Source organism: Halichoerus grypus, chromosome 3, assembly GCF_964656455.1.
Source record: "Halichoerus grypus chromosome 3, mHalGry1.hap1.1, whole genome shotgun sequence".
Taxonomy (NCBI): Eukaryota; Metazoa; Chordata; class Mammalia; order Carnivora; family Phocidae; genus Halichoerus; species Halichoerus grypus.
The window spans coordinates 142,709,069-142,726,752 of NC_135714.1; the positions used below are offsets into that span (position 1 = coordinate 142,709,069).

Genomic DNA, 17,684 nt, shown 5'->3' on the forward strand with positions numbered 1-17,684 from the left:
CCTGAACTGAAATCAAGAGTCAGACACTTAACTGACTGAGCTACTTGGGTGGTGCCCCAATCATAGTTACTTTAAATTCCATCTCATGGTTTAAACATAGGGGTTATGTCTGAGGCAGTTCTGTTCATTATTTTCTGTTTTAGTAGTGTGTTTTTTCGCTTTTCTTGCCTTTTTTGTGTGTCATGTGACTTTTTTTTTAAATACCTGACATTATGTGGATAACAGTAGAGATTTTATGTCTGCAAGTGGACACATCTCTTCTGAGGGTATTAGCACATGTGTGTATGGAAGTTGATGTTGTTGAGGAAATATCTAGTTAGTAAAGCTGACTAAAACTTTGGGTTTTCTTGTTCCTATGATGACCTTCAGTGCACCATTGGCCTTGAATTCCTTTTTCTTAAATCAGAGGCTGGGATTTCAATGACATTTCACAATGTTTCTACTTTATCTTTAGCTCCCCTGTTCATCTCCACCATGGGTGATTTCCCTCTCCACACTTTATCCTCCCCAGTGGTAGACTGCAGTTTCTTCTTACTGGGTGCTTGTTGCTCCGGGCAAGGGCTTCACTGTTGTCTTAGTACAGCTTCTACCTTAGGCCCTGATGGTTTAGGTATCGGCGATGGTCTTTCTCAGTGGTCCTGTGTCTTTTCTCTGTGGCAACCAAACTCCATCTTGTATCTCTGATTGGTCTTCCATGAGAGTTTCTTGTCCTTTCCATAGTGGTAGCAGGCTTCTACTGTTCTTGCTGTAGGAACCTGTGAACAGTGCTTCTCCAGAGGCAGATGTGGTTTATTGTGGGGTTTTGTTGTTGTTGTTGTTTTGCCCTTCGCCTGGCTACAGTGGGTCTGTATCTTTGCCCTGGTGGTGACAGGGTTTTCTTTCCCTCTTCCAGGAGCTTAAGGTTTGTTTTCTAGAGAAAGGTTACATCAGGGCTTCATATTTTTCTCATAACAGTAACCACTTCGCTTCTCCAAGCCTGTGACACTGAGGAAGGCAATTGGCCTTCTCCTGTTCTGCCCATGATTTTCCTCATGAGCAGGAGATTGGGGTCCAGGGAGAAAAGCCTGCAAGTGGGTTCTAACACCCCCCTGTGTCTTCAGCTCCCAGGGTCTCTGTTCTTTTACTCTAGTCCACACCTGACTTCTACCAGTTTATTAACAATTATAGCTGGATACTTCTTGCCTGGTTGTATGGCACCCAGCATCTCTTCCGTCCATGGTCTGTCACTGGTGAACAGGAGCATGTGTCTCATTTCTCCTTGGAGGGGGCTGAGATTCAGTGCATTTCACATTACTTGGCTGACTTGTGACTTCAGGTCTGATGTGTTCAGCGAAGTTGTGATTTTTAAAGTTTACATGGGTTTTTCTTGTTGTTGGGGTAGAAACAACAATAGTTCCAGCTCTCTATATCCAAGAGGAAGTAGAACTCCTGATATACCTCAATTTTAAAAATGACAATATTTTATTCTTTCTTAGTTTTATATCTTTCAGCTTATTGAACTCCCCTTCCAACTCTAGGACAGCCTGTTCCTTCACAAATTGCAAGCTTTAATTTTCATGCAAATATTCCACTTGAAGGTCAGGACAAGCATTTCTGTCAACAGTGGTCATGCTTACGAGTATCCTAAGAAGGAAATTCGCAGAAAGAAAAAAAAAAAAACTTTAAGCAAATATTGATCTTTAAGTGTTTGATTTTGTCATCTTTGTGGAAGTCATTACAGTCTAAGCCCTAGGCTTTCTCAAATATTAGCATGCATCAAAATTACCTGGGAGCCTTGTTAAAACACATCACTTCACCCCAAAGTTTCTAAATTGAAACACAATACCGATTCTCACTTTATTATCCTGTTAATCATGTTCATATAAAACCTCTCAATACACTCTAATACACTCTAAGAGTTAGGATCACTGGAAAGTGTGTCATAAGATTAGCTACCAACTTCAAGTGATATTTTAGTTCTCTATATTTTAATTCTTACCATTTCAATGTTGTTGCTTATGTCTACTATTATTGTCTCCCTGCTTATTATGTAACTGCTAACTAATCTTATCTACTTTAAAACTGAAATTGCTGTTTATAGCAGATATCAGCCAATGGACATTTGGCCAACCCTGTTTATAATTCCAATTCAAACCATTCAGTCACCTTCCTAGGTAGTTAGACATTTATTGTATAGCAAATGTTACCAAAAAGATACGTTGTTCAAGATATATGCATTTTGCCTGGTTTCTTTAGGATCCTTAATTTTCGTGGAAGAACTTGAACCCAAACTGAATTTGGAAAATAGATTCCCAAAGGAAACTTGGAAAATTATTAAATCTTTTAATATCCTTAGGCCAAGAGCTGCTGATAGATACTTGGTTACAAGCTAGTGTCTTTATGAGCCAGGGCAAAGAGAGAAAGCAAAGAAAACATTTGATCTCTTTCTACACCATGAAGCTTTCTTTACAACTCACATATTGTTACCCCTCTTTACTTAGACTCTATGGAAACATAATGAAACATTTCTAAATATTTTACCTATTCATATCAAAAGCAAAGGAAAGGAAATTATCCTAAAGACAATTTCATGAGTTATAAAGAAAACCACCTTGCTTGTGAATTTTAAGGGGCTTACTGTTCTTTCTAACACAAATATTCTTTTACCTTGATATGGAGTTGTGTTGGGTGACATGTAAGTAGTGGTTTGTGGGTGAAACAAGCCTTTCACTATGTATCGGATAACCATATTTTAGTTAATTTGGTTTACTTGTAAGACTACAAATATCACGGTTATTTAGATAATGTTGCAATTATGGAGGTAAAGGACTTAAAATAAAATTCAGTGCCCTTTGAGCGATATGAGCATTTTTGTGCATAGTATTTACTTACCATAAGTATATTCAGTTCACAGTATGATCATCCATATCTAGTGTCTATTATTGTACAATAATGTAAGGACTGAACTATAAGTAGTGGTCAGCTTATTATGGATTTACAGAAATTTAAGACTTTTGGCAGTATAATACAACTATTCTTTTTTATGCACTTTTAATTATCTATTGCTTCATAATAAACTAACCCAGAACCTCGTGGCTTAAAACAAGCACCATTTCATTATATCCTGTGGTTTGGGGGAGAAAGAGGGTCATGATTTCAGTAGTGCTTTCCTGAAAATTCTGTTGCCCATGGCATTGGTTGAGGTCAGTGATATTCACCTGGGTATGGTCTGGTTTGGAGAGTCAAGGTGGTTTTAATTGTATATCTGTCATCTTGGTGGAGAGGGCTAGAAGGTAATCTCAGCTGGGACAACCAGAACACCTATACACACCATCATTCTAGCATGGTGGTCTCAGAAACTTCCTATGGTAGTACTGGGTCCCCAAAGAGAGTATTTCAGGAGGCCCAGGAAGATGCCACAGAAGCCCCTGAATGTTACCTCCTCACACCCTATTGGTTAAGGAAATTACAAAGGCTAGTCCAGATTCAAGGGGAAGAGAATTAGGCTTCCTCTCTCAATGGGGAGAGTAGCAGAGAATACGTAGCCATCTTTAATCCCACACATGCATTTAAATATGTAAGACTGAACATATTTTCTGAAAGTAAATGTAACACCAGTGAGTTACTGCTTACACTCTCCTGACAGATTTGCTTTGGGTAAAGTCCAGAATGTGTAGCCAGAATATGATTAGGCTGTAGTATACCACCTGATATACAAGCAGGAAATCTTATTTAAAGGTGATTTTTAAAAAAAGGACATAGTAAATACTGTCCAGTAATATGAAACAACAATTTGAATATAATAACGGCTTAAATTATGTTTATACTACATAATAAACATTAATTTTGTCCCTAGATCATGAATTTACTATTATAAAGCTAAATATAAAAATTAAGTAGAATTGTATTTATGAATTATTATATTGGTTCTTGAAGATTTTTTGTGTATTCTTTCATACACTTTTGTGACCCATGCTCTGATCTTTATAAGACCTTGGAATACTATCTTCATATAAATGTAATAAGCTAGAGAGCTGGGATCAAGAGATCCTGGGAGAGTCCTTTAAAGGGGGCCTAGTCTAAGACAGGCACTCTCTCATATGTAATTCCACAAATAAAAATATAAATGTTCTCAAGTTTTCCATTTCTTAGAGTGTTTTCCAAATAATAAAATGCAGCTTGACTGGGTACATCTCCTACCTCACAAAACTGTGCTTGGACTAAATAGCACTAAGAACTAATGTGTGTATAGTGGCTTCAAAGTGGTATCATGCATATTATCTCAAGTTGGTATCACAAATAACACTTATAGATAAGGAAGCTGTCCCAGGTAGCTTAGGTAAGTTGGCAAATTTATAAAGCTGATAGGAATCTAAATACCTTCAAGCCCAAGATTCTCTCTCTACATTTTATCTAATTTTTTTTAATTTTAGCATCCTGCATCCATAATGGCTGTGCATGCGTGCATATATAATAATTTAAATGGAAAAGGAAGAGGAAGTTATAATAATTAAGTAAAATGAATACCCAACAGAGACATATGGAAGGATTAGGAACATATATTTTGAACTTAAAGTGACTTGTGTCTAAACCTAACTAGCCATGTTATCTTGAGAAAGATACTAATCCTTTTATGTCTCAATTTCTTCCTTTGGAAATTGGAGCTAATATTTACTCAGGAATTTTGTGTGTGTATTACATGAACTTGCATATAAAGTGTTTGGCATAATAGCTTATTAAAAGCCGATAAACATTGATATATGATATACAAAGAGTAATTATAATTATGACAATGATTAATAATAAAAATTATATACCATTTTATTGGATAATTCAACCATGATCAAGTTTTTGTGTAACCTTATGAATCTGAAACTCAATCCTAACAGTTAAAAATATAGCTAATGATTGCTTGTCGGAAAACTTTCTTTAAAGGGTCAAATAGGAAATATTATGGAGTTTGTAGACTATGTGGTCTGTTCTGCTACAATTTAATTCTGCTGTTTGAATATGAAAGCATCCACAGACAATACACAAATGAATGCATGTGGTTGTGGTCCAATAAAAGTTTAATTACAAAAACAGCCTGAGGGCCAGACTTGCTCTGCAGGATTTAGTTAGTTAAGAGGGTCAGGGTAAAAGAGTTTGAAATCATGGAGTCATAAGTGTCGATGATCACTTTCCCTGAAATCAGAGGGTGAAAACATTTAGCTCTTACTTTTTGTAGTAGACAGAATAATGTTCCTCATCTCCTCAAAGGTGTCCTGATCCCCAGAACCTAAGCACATGTTACCTTATGTGGCAAAAGGAACTGTGGTTAACGTAAAGATCTTGAAATGGAGAGATTATCCTGGATTTTCTGGGTGGGCTTGATGTGGTCACAGGGGTGCTTACAAGAAGGAAGCAGGAGGTCAGAGAGGAGAGAAGATGCTAGACTGTTGGTTATGAAGATGGAACAAAGGGACATGAGCCAAGGAATGAGGGCAGCCTCGAGAAGATGGGCAAAATGCAAGGAAACAGATCCTCACTTTCCCTCTGGAAGGTCCAGCGCTGCTTGCCCAGTTTAGATTTGTAACCACCATAGCTCTAGGAGAGTAAATGTGTGTCATTTAAGCCACTGAATTTGTGGTAATTTGCTACAGCAGCAATAGGAAACTAATATGTTTGCTTTGTTTCTCTGTGTATGTGTGTGTGTGTGTGTGTGTGTGTGTGTGTGTGTATTATGAGGTTCTGACTCTATATTAATAGTTTTAAAGTAGAAAGAAACCCTGGTTGAAAGATATTTGGGGGGAGAAAGTCTTCTTACTGGAAAAGAGATAAAGTTCTGAACGAATAAGGACAAGGATCTGTTTTACTCCTGACTTCATCTTGTCTTGGTTCCGAGAGACACAAGTGATTATTAAATTTTGGGTATTCTTAAAATATTTTTAAATATTAAAACATTAAAACCAAAACACAACAAAAACAAACCAACAACACAGGAACAAAGTTCCAGGCATAGGGACATCCAGCAATAGGCCAATATGCTTATGTCATGTTTATTTGATTTATCATATCCCGGAGTTTTGCTAAGTTATGTAGTTGCAATTTATAGCTTCAGATATGGGCTATTTAGAAAACAAAAACACCGACAAATGTTACATAATTCTCCACCATAAATCTACCAAAAGTGTATTTGATCGCAGCTTTAGAGGACTCGTGGAACAGAAAAGGTCTTTTGAATCGGAAGCCTGAGGCTTATATTCCACTCTGCCATGTTTCCCAGTGGCCTCTAATCCTTCCAATATCTTGTGGGAAGCCAAATGATAGTTCTCACCGAAGACAGGAAAAGGCGAAGGATGGCTGGGACCAGGGAGCTCTAAATCTTTTATCACAGGTGCTCAAATTGCATCAGTCTCTTTCAATTTCTTACTTTTAATGGTCACCCTGGCTAAATTTTATTTCTGCATTAAATGCTATCATTTTATTTTCTTGTCCTTTGTGAATATATGTGGCAACTCTGAATGGCCTTATCTTTCAGCCAGCGCCTGTATTTTCAATAGAAGCCCCTCTACAGATGTTCATGTGAGGCTGCATATGGCAGCCTGGCTGGTGGCCAGCTAGGTAGATTAGGCTTGCTTGGGTGTTCCAGAAACACATAGTTATTCTTTCCATAGCCTAAAACGAGAATTCAATTTTATTTCCTTTGAATGGGACTCCTTAATCTCTTAGTTTGCCTTGTGGGAAGTGCATTAGTATTTCTGACTAGAGCTCACGGTTATTTGCTCTTTTTTTTTTTAAAGCCTAGATTAGTAACCTTAAAATCATAGAAATATAATCATGGATGAGTAGGGTTTAAATGTTTGAATACTAAAATGTCTATAAAGTTTTAGTGCAAACACTTAAGAAAAATATTTTAAAGTCCCCAAAAAGAGGGCGGTGATTCAGCAGAAATCAGACTTTCATATAGCTCCATACATCAGCTTTGCTAGCTGTCCTGTTACCTTTGTGATGTTGAAGGATGTTCTGGGAAGCTAAGTGTCTTTATGGGGTGCAGTGCTATAGCATTGGTTCCTGGTGGCTAGAAATCTCCATATTCTGCATTATTTAGATACAGACATTCATGGCTCAGCACGTGTCATAAAATAAAGTAATAAACTGTATATCTCACTGTATCTTTGGGAATTCTACAAAAATATTTTTTAAGATTTTCCCAATTTCCCACGGCCCCCTCTAATACCTTCCTGTGACCTAGAAATATATTTTATTGAGGCAACATCGCTATATATGGAGGTCTTTAGATGTGGATACCTCTGTGATATTAAGGGCCAGATTTATGAGATGTCAGCATGTGAGTTAGTGACGCTTTTGCTTGTGTGTGGTGGAGCATTTGGGTTAGACTGACTTCTGGAAAAGGACCACCCAATCTTTACAGATGACCTAACAAGCTGCTACCAATTCCAAGAGGAAAATTCACTAATACCTTAATGAATGAGAATTGTTTGCATCACTTGAGAATATGTCAGCTGCAGAACCTTTGTCTAATTTGACTCTTACAGAGTCAGTCTGATTCCATTAGTAATTAGATAAAAAGCGGGAGCCAGCTGGCTCCAGACCAGGTGTCAGAATGCCCCCAGCCCGCAAGCGCTCTGCCACTTTGTGTGGTGTTGCTCTGTTCTGTAAAACAGATGTTGTGATTCACTCCAGACATCCTGCATTTCATTAGGGAGTGAAGTAGTCACTTAGTTATCTCATTCACTTGGTTTTCAATGGACTGAACATGTGTGGTCTGTAAATTCTGATCCCATTTTAACTGTTACTTAAAGGATGTGCTTTAGAATGCCATCACCCCCATCATTCTTACAGTTTTCTCTCCTACACAGTAGGTTTCTCTGCTCTTTTTATTGATAGATGAATGACTCTAAATCACAGTCAGAAGAGACAATTGTTCAACATGCAGTGGTTTTCAGATGATGTTATTCTCCTGAAACAATGCTTTTATTTTTTTCTTGAGATAACATTGACCTTATAATTCAGAAGCTTGGTTTCATAGTTAATAAAGAATTCTAAGTGCGGTTAAGCCAATTGTCTCCTATAGGTTTCTTAACAGTTACAAACTGATACTGAGACAGTGTCTATGTGTGTAATGGTAATAGAAGCCGACTGAGTACCAGCTCAGGAGAGGCAGAAAACCTGAAGTGTTGGCCTGTCACGTTCACAGCGTTTCCATCCGTGGGGTTGGCCATAAACATGGAATAGGTAGATAGGTAAATGAATGGATCTCCAGCCAACCATCCATTCAGGGTCTTCTACATCCCACGTACTGCGTCTCCTCTACTCTGTTCTCTGCCACTGGATTGCAGAGGTAAATAGCAGCAAACTTCAGCGACCACCTGCTTTGAATGTTGTACTTCACGGTAAATACACTCTGCTGAAGTCTCCTTGTTCACTGTATTTTGTGTGCACTGTTTCTTGTTTGTTTCCTGTAAGCTTCTTTGCGCAGTATTTATCTCTTTTGCACTATCCAGTGTCTTCAGTAGAATGAAGTGAACATTCTTTTTTACTCATATGGTTACAACAAATAATGACTCTCTAGTGCTTATTGGTCATTATCATTTTAATTTATACTTTTTAAAGTAGGGTGCGGTGGAATCTGGTAGTAGAGATTGGCCCTCTTTCTTTTCTTTTGTTTCTTCTTTTAAGTACCTTTCATTTCTTTCTCCTACTCCCTAATTAATATAAATTGCTTCTTTCGTTTCTTCGCTTACTCCTCCAAAGCCAGTGATAATAGACGGCTGTGTGTTAAGGAATAGATAACTGGCCAGCACTAAAGGAGAACCATTCTTAGTCAATTTTTTCTTTTCAAAATTACAAAAACGTATGTCTTAATTAAATTTAGAATTGTGATAACTTCACAAAATTGTATTAAAAAACATGTATGCAAAAAGTTTATGTGCAAATATTTTATGCTGCAGGGACTGCAGGAAAATGAACGAATTTTCAAGTATATATTCTATTTCTCCCAGCTTCTTTCCTCTTTACTGGGAGTGATAGTTTATTTTTTGAAGATATGGTGGCTTTTCTAGGGAAGGGAAAAAGCCTTGATTGGCAATGGCAAATAACCTAGAATTCCTGGAATTATTAATAATTAGGCCATTACTATTTTCAGTCTGCCTCAATTAAACTTTCCTTTGTGTTGTTTAATGTGTTATACATTTAATGAATTTTTATTTTAAGAATTTGCTTCTGCACATCGTTAAAGCTTGGAGTTAAGGCCGCTGGCTGGCCAGTGAGCTTCACAAGCGTAGGTAATGAGCTACATGAGGGGCAAATCTTCCACCAACACAAGGGTCTCTGGTCCAATGAGTGAAGTTTGATAACAATTCTTTCTACAAGTATTAAAAAATATAAGAATTTGCTAAGACCTATGCATAAAAATTACTACACGGGAAAATTAGAATAACTTTTAAAGGCATACTAAACTCTGCAAGCTCTAAATATTAAAATAAGTGTACCATCTATCTTAAAAGTAACTTAAAAATAATCTAGCCTTGAGGCAGGCAGAGGGAAGGGAGAAGTAGGCTCTCAAAAAAAAAAAAAAAAAAAAACTAGCCTAAAACCATATTAGTATTTTCTAATAATATGGGTTGTAGGATCTAAATAAAGAAGTATAGGGGCGCCTGGGTGGCTCAGTCGTTAAGCGTCTGCCTTCGGCTCAGGTCGTGATCCCAGGGTCCTGGGATTGAGTCCCGCATCAGGCTCCCTGCTCCGCGGGAAGCCTGCTTCTCCCTCTCCCACTCCCCCTGCTTGTGTTCCCTCTCTCTCTGTGTCTCTCTCTGTCAAATAAATAAATAAAACCTTTAAAAAATTAAAGAAAGAAGTATATAGTGTAAATTCCCGTTGTTTTATTTTATTAAGATTTACTGTGCTTAGTTAATTTCTGTGAAAATATAAGTTATTTTTTTAGGTTTTCTTCTTAGTTTAAATGCCCCAAGGTAGGATGATATTCAATAGTTTATGATCATCAAAACCAGAAGGAGTCAATTTTTAAAATGCAAGCGTTTAAAGTTTTCTGATGCGTTCAGTATAAACTTAGAATTATATTCAGAATAAAATATCACTGTTATTATAACTTGTCTAAATCCTGGAGTTGATTGTGATAGTTTTGTGATAGTTTTGATTGTGATTTAGTTGCAATAGTTTAATAATAGAATTTCACATGGAGTTATTGTGCTGTTTTCCTCATTATGCTTTTTCAGAGACTTTACATTCTACTGATTTTACACTCCTTTCAATAATGTTCTATATGGGTTAATTTATTTGTATGTCCTGAGCATGTTTTATTGATGTGCATTTCTGCTCCAAAGGAAAGAACCCATTTTGAGCGATATGTGTTTTTGCTTTTCTTTCCCTTTCTTTCTTTTTTTAATAGGCCTTTGGTGAGTTTGAGATTGAGCAGCATCAAGAATGTGCTTATGATCACTTGGAAGTATTTGATGGAGAAACAGAAAAATCACCAATTCTTGGAAGACTATGTGGCAACAAGATACCAGAGCCCCTTGTGGCTACTGGAAATAAAATGTTTGTTCGGTTTGTTTCTGATGCATCTGTTCAAAGGAAAGGCTTTCAAGCCACACATTCTACAGGTCAGCAAATTGGAGCCATGTTTCTCTTTCCTAAGATCTAGGTTTCTCTTCCAGTGAATGCAGTGGATCCTATAACAGGAACATTAATGAATCTCTGAGCACAGCAGAAGAAATCTCACTGAAGCACTGTGTGAAATATTTGAGAGCCATGTAGCATCCTACTTAGGTATCTTTGTAGTTGCTGAACGTTTAGAAAGCAATGCAATAGTTTGATCTGATTCATGTCCAATGCAGTATGATCAAGTAGAACTATCTCTAAATATTTGTATAATGGATTCCATATTAACTTGAGCAGTTTGATTTATATGCTCTATTTAACAGTTAGAAATCTATGTCTTAGTATTCAAGAATCATGTTTTCTCTAACATCCTACCTGGTTGGCTAGCTTTTGCATTAATGTATTTTTGTAAGTCTGATTTGGAATTTATCTCTCCATTTTACAGAGTCTCATTTGTTTTTCCTTGTATTTAGTGTGCAATACAATCTTTTTCTAATCCTAATTCCTAATTTGACTTTGTAAGGGAAGTTTTCAAGAAATAAAATATAATTTAGGAAAAATATGGAGAATTTTAGGCGAAAATATAGAATAACATTTTTTAATAATTTGGGGCCAGCTTAATACTGTATTTCGTAAATGTCTAGGAAATGTCCTTTTTTTACATTCAGTTAAAAAAAAAGGTCAGTTGAGTGGTTTCCTAAAGTCATTTATCTTATAGTGCCACCTAGTGGTACTCTTGATAAATAAACTAGTGAGACATTGCCTTGTAGAACTGTCTTGATGTAATATAATACACAGTATAATTGTATACAAATTTGTCCATAAAACAATATAAGTGCAGCAGTTTTTTGTCATGGGTTCTGTTTATTGTTTTTATTTTCTTTTTGTTTAATTTTGTTTGAGAAATCAGAATTTTAATTATTCCATTGTCCAATATTATTTTCCACTTTAGTGTATTTCATTATGAGCATTAGATTTATATTGGAGTCTATTTATGAGGAAGTGAATATTGTCAGAATATTTATCTGATTCGTACTAGTAATGGTTGAACTCATTAATAGTGCAAATTATTTCTCATGATTGATATAGATATTTTGGTTTGAGAAGAATCTTTCAGGGACTACAGAAATTTCATACTAATGAAAGGTTTTTCCATACATTGACATTTACTCTTTATTTTCCTGATAACTTGTTATGCATTAAAGGGGTGGAGTGATTGCAATCCCATTACTTCATCAGTACTTTCCTGATAGCATAGAGTTTATGGCGTATATATCTGGCTATCACAAGTTCCAGGAATGCAGTATGAAAATATGCTGTCAAAATTCTTGAAATAGCTGACCAAATATTTTTAAAATACCTACCTATGAATTTCCCTTTCTTAGTTTAATAAAAAGTTACTTTTATAGAATCTCTTTTTACCCTTTGTGAGTAGAATGATTAAGATTTATATTATGTTCCAGTATGTAGGTACATTTGGGTTTTTAGTCCAATTATGCCATTACCGAGCTGGGAACTTTGGAAAAGAAATTTCTTTGGGTATCAGTTTCCTCATCTGTAAAATACTATTGAAGTTTCATTATAGCTATTAACCTCCATGATTCCTTAATTTGTATGACCTTTGCTCATGGATCCTATTTGCATTATTTATATTACCATTAAGAATCCATTGGTAGGATCCAATTAAGTTCTCACAGAGATCTTATATTGAGATCTGATGGTGTATATAGCATGCACTTGGCATTTTAGGCACACACATGTACTTAACATACACTTTACATATATTGAGTCCTTAAAAGACTCTATGATGTATTATTATCCTCATTTTTCAGAAAAAGAAATTGAAAATCTAGAGGATTAATTAATTTGCAGAGTTTTCTAAAATTATGTCAAAGTCTGGACTTTATCCTTACTCTATCTCCAGAATGCCTCACATACATTCCACCATAGTATGTTTTCTCTTCATGTAAAAGTTTTGGATTAGGAAGCAAATCGATATAAAACCAGTCACTGTTGCTGAAGCAATAGGTAGAGACTGAACGCTTCCTTATGTAAGTTTTAAAAAACCCTCTGTTTGAAGTACGTAACTGACGAGGCTCATTTTATTTCCCCGTTCAGTTCACATCCATTCAAATAGCCACGTGAGCCACCTGTCACATTATTTATGGCAAAAAGCTGGAAATTTCTGGGAATTTACAGGGAAATAGAAGGAATTCCTTCCCGTTGAAGCATACAGTCTAAGTGTAACCTCTGATTTTCAGAAGTTTCTGTACTTTTGGTTTTTCAGTCAGTTTCTACTGACAAGACCGTCAAGTCCAGTACCATTTTTGCTACATGTATAGAACACTTATTCATTATTTACTGCCTTCTAGAATACGTGTAACTATTATTGATGGATCCTGATGTACACATTTTCATCTGCTTGAGTAAATATATATTTTATATACAATTTGAATTTTATCCACGAGAAAAACTTCTAATACCATGAATTTTGAAACCAGGTGATTAGAAATATTGTGCTAATATGGTTTTATGGCTATTTTTTCTCACAAGGAATACTGTGAAAAAAGTCCATGAGGAAAGGACTTTATTGGAAAGAGTCCTTTTTTCCCTCTGATGGTAGGTCTAAATTCTAAGCCCAAATATATTTTAATCAGGTAATGAATGGTATTACACGACCCTTAAATAAACTTATTGAAGAAACAAATCAGTAAAAAAAAATATCCTGTGTATTCTCTCAGAGGATATGGCTATAATATAGAAAAAGAGGGAAATGTGGAGAGAAAATAATCTTTTAAAACATGGCCTGTCCAAGGAAAAAACAGAGAGGGAGGCAGACCATAAGAGAGACTCTTGACTATAGAGAACAAGCTGAGGGTTGCTGGAAGGGAGGCGGGTGGGGGTGGGGGGGTGGGGGTGGGGGTGGCTGGGTGGGGGAGATGGTTAAATGGGTGATGGTTAAGGAGAGGGCACTTTTTGTAATGAGCGCTGTAAGTGATGAATCACTAAATTCTACTCCTGAAGCTAATATTACACTATATGTAACTAACTAGAATTTAAATAAAAACTTGAAACATTAAAAAAAATAAAATAAAACATGGCCTGTCTGGTAGGACTTCTTTGCTGTAGCATTGTACTATGCATCAATGACATTTAAAAGTCAAATGATGCATTATAAAAGTTCTTAGAAAGGAAGTTATTTTTATCTAACTCAATTAAATTGGAATGCCCACTAAAAGCATGTATAGGTCAAATTACAGGACCTCTTCAGGAATTTAATACTTTATGGGGAAATAAACAATCATGTCTTTCCAAATTAAAATGAAATCCACCCCCCACCCAAGGCTTCTCTTCCCTTTTTGTCACCTTTCTTATTCAGCTTCATTTTCATTTTCCAGAATTCTGTAGAAGATGTTCTGGCAGCTTGCAAAGTATTTTCAAACAACTGATTTAAAAACAATACTGCTGACATGCTACACTACTTTTATATTGTTCCAACTTGGTAAATGAATAGGAATATTTGCAGGAAATGTATTTAATTAAATACCTTCTTTAAAGGGACCATATTAAATGATGTATTGACCATATTTTGAAGAACTGCCTCAAGGACAAATGGCCCTCATGCTGCCTGTAATTTTCTGCTTATGGAATTTCTCTCAGGGCATATTAAAATCACACATCTTGTGCATATAATATTTAAATCTTTGTTCTTAAAAATTTTATCCTGTGGACTAAGTTTTCTCTCTCTCTCTCTTTTTTTCATGGTTGGATCATTAATTCCAGATTTATTAGTTTGATCAGTGATCCATAGGAAGGCAGTTGTGTACTGAAACAGAGAAATGAAAACAGACAAACATAATGGAACATTTTAAGTCATCCTTAAATGTAATTTATTTATTTTGAATATTGCCATTTTCTAGATGTTTTCAATAAAACCAAATAATAACTCCTCACTGTCATTTTCAGATTCACAAAGGTTTTGTGAAATCTTTTCCATTTCGTTCAACTACTTCATTTCCTCCTTGATTTTTGTTCCAAGTTGGGGCTGGCAGAGAATTGTCTCTTCTGAATCCTGGTCTTTTGTCCTGCTACTTTGCTCCTGCAAAGCAGACACACCGAAACTAGTGCTTTCTTTATATCTCCCAGTGGGCTCCTTCAGCTCTTCCTGGCTGTGGAATAAAAGTAATCCAAGTGCTGGCAGCTTTTTTTTTTTTTTTTAAGTGGAAACCAAAACAAATCAGGCAATTATATATCAAACTTTGAGAATAGGTAAAATTTAAAAAATTCTCTAAGTGAGATTACACTGGTTTATACATTTATATATTAAATTTGGAAATATTTTTCACAAAATATTTTACTGGCCTTCAAAAATACAAGTCTTCCTTTATGACAGCAGATTAATAATGTTTTAAATTGTTTTTCATTTTATTCTGGCTTTTCATTTCCTACCTGAATGGATCCCTAGCAGCAGCACAGATGATGGCATTTAGATGTTCTCACTAGACAATAATGATTGTAATGGTGATGGCTTACACTAATATGGCCTTTCCTATGTGCCCGGTATCCTTCAAACATTTGACATATATTAACCCATTCACTCTTCATCTAGACCCCATGACGTGAGTTCTATGTACGATCCTTGTCTTAGAAATGGAGTGTGAGACAAAGTCCCTCAGCTGATGAAGGGCAGAGCTCAGATTTGGACCCAGATCGTTTGGCTGTGGAGATCTGTCACAGAAGAAAGACAATAATTTTTGGAATTAGAGAAACACCATGGTAGGAAGGGTAGAATGTTTAGCTTCCAGTCTATGGGATTCAAGAGATGGGTTGAGCTTTCAGGTTATTCTAACTCACTTACATTTGCAATAGTATCGATATATACTATATGCTATATTGATAGATTGTGCAAGATGCCCCGCCTGACACCTGGAACGTGGAGGGATACTTATGTTCTTCATGGAACACAGCCCAGTGGGGGAGTCATTCTCATGATTGAAACCCTGGTTGGAAGTTCGTTCATGTGTCAGTCACACACAAGAATCTAAATGTCTGTCTGTGACAGTGCCGTAGGTTTGGTTGAGCCTACGTGTATTTAGATACATCGGAATGGGGTTTCGTCCTGGGGATTCAGACACATTTTGTTGTTTAAAATCATCAGTGTGGGTAAGCCATATACAAATTGGAAAAATCCAACTAAGTGTTTCTAGTTGTGTAATCCGTCCTCACAGGGTGCCGCCGGGACTGTTTGGTTGCAGATGACCATGACAATGTTACAGTGGTGTCTTCATATCTAGGGTCCTGGCTTGTCCACATCTTTCCACATTGGATTTTTGGTTTTGTCCCCTCCCAACTTATCCCAGTTTTCCTGGGACTTTTCTGGTTTTAACCCTGAAATCACTGCTTCCCAGGAACCTCTCAGCACTTGACAAACAGAAACAGAAAGAAACTCTACTTTCTTCTAACATTTTTTATAGCCCTATTTTATCTTCTTCTCCCCTGACCCCCTGCCATAAGTTTGCATGTGTATTGGTTGGAGGGGATCTCTATTTAATCTCTGGGTGTTTGTTTTTTTGTTTGTTTGTTTTGTTTTTTTAATCTCTAGTCATTAGGCAGTTTTGGGACTCAGATTACAAAGTTTCTGAGAAAATTTTTTGAAAACTTTCATTTCTAAATTATACTAGCTGTGCATTTTTATGCATACTCATCTAGTTATTTGGTATATTTACCTCTAGTGACAAAAGTAATAATTGGTAAACCACATGTTTATTAATACCTTTCTGAAAAAGAAGCTGTAAAAAGAGCATTTAAAATTTTTTATTTATTACAAACAGAAAATATACTTAATAGGTTCTGGAACTACAAATGTTATTACAGTTAAAGATGCATGTATGTTTTTCCCAACCAAGTTATATAAATATTTCTACCTAAATAAAATTGTTCTATATAGTCTATGTAGAGTTCTATATCATGCATATACACACTGGAGTTTTATATATTTTGCCAATTTTTAAGTTATTTCTTATTCTTTTGGATTCTGGGTTCTTAAATGAGTAAGAATCAACCTGATTTAAGATACTGACCTTTTTTTCCCCTATGAAAACTAGTTATTTGAGACTAAAAACAGTATCATGTATAACAATAAAAATATTTATTGAGAGTTACTACACGCTAGGCACTGTTTTAAGTGATTTTCCATGTATTCATTAAATCCTCAAAATCCACTGAGATTGGTGCTATCATTATCATCTGCATTTTGCCCTATGGATCAGAGCAGCGACATCACTCACCTAAAGTAACTGAGCTCGATGGTGTTGGAGGTGGTATTCCGACCCAGCAAGCTCTGTGTCCAGGGTCTGTGGTGGTACCTGGTGCACCGTCACACTCTACGATTATAGGAAACACATCTGATGATGAAAATGCATTCAGAAGTTAGAGAACGGTTACACTACATTGAGGTTGAAATTGGACTTGTTAAAACTCACTGAATTTATTTCATTTTTCTTTCCTGAGCAGAGTGTGGTGGTCGACTGAAAGCAGACCCGAAACCCAGAGATCTGTACTCGCATGCGCAGTTTGGTGATAACAACTACCCGGGACAAGTGGACTGTGAATGGCTGTTAGTGTCAGAACGGGGCTTTCGACTGGAGCTATCCTTCCAGATTTTTGAAGTGGAGGAAGAAGCCGATTGTGGCTATGACTATGTTGAGCTCTTTGACGGTCTCGATTCAACAGCGGTGGGGCTTGGTCGATTCTGTGGATCAGGGGTAAATACAGTACCAACAGGATCCCATAGCCGTGGTAGAAAATGCCCATTGATTCATGATTGTTATGTGCACCATATGCAAATCGGCAATGCTTTTACGAGAAAAGGTTACACCCTATTATTATTGCCTCTTCTCCCTTACCTCTTCTCCATCTAGTGAATTTTCCCAATAATATCACACAAGAGAGAAGAATTTAGTAGGTATAATTGCTGGTTCCTGTTCACATTCTAACTTTTTTATTCATGTTCTTACTGTGCAATAAATGTTTAAACATTTAAGAATCTAAAGGCAATAAATTTAAACACACACCTTTGACGA

The 17,684-nt window shown here is 36.2% G+C and overlaps 1 protein-coding gene and 1 non-coding gene across 2 annotated transcripts in view; both read left to right on the plus strand.

Moving 5' to 3' along the window:
• Nucleotides 1-17,684, plus strand: part of TLL1 (tolloid like 1) — a 209,546-nt gene that overhangs the window by 187,781 nt on the left and 4,081 nt on the right. The window contains exons 19-20 of the mRNA XM_078069414.1: nucleotides 10,391-10,604; nucleotides 17,116-17,366. Coding sequence (XP_077925540.1) covers nucleotides 10,391-10,604; nucleotides 17,116-17,366 — 465 coding nt within the window. The remainder of the gene's footprint in view (nucleotides 1-10,390; nucleotides 10,605-17,115; nucleotides 17,367-17,684) is intronic.
• On the plus strand, nucleotides 9,204-9,355 carry LOC118548311 (small nucleolar RNA SNORA62/SNORA6 family). Its single transcript, XR_004923563.1, has one exon. It is a non-coding gene; the product is annotated as a small nucleolar RNA SNORA62/SNORA6 family (small nucleolar RNA).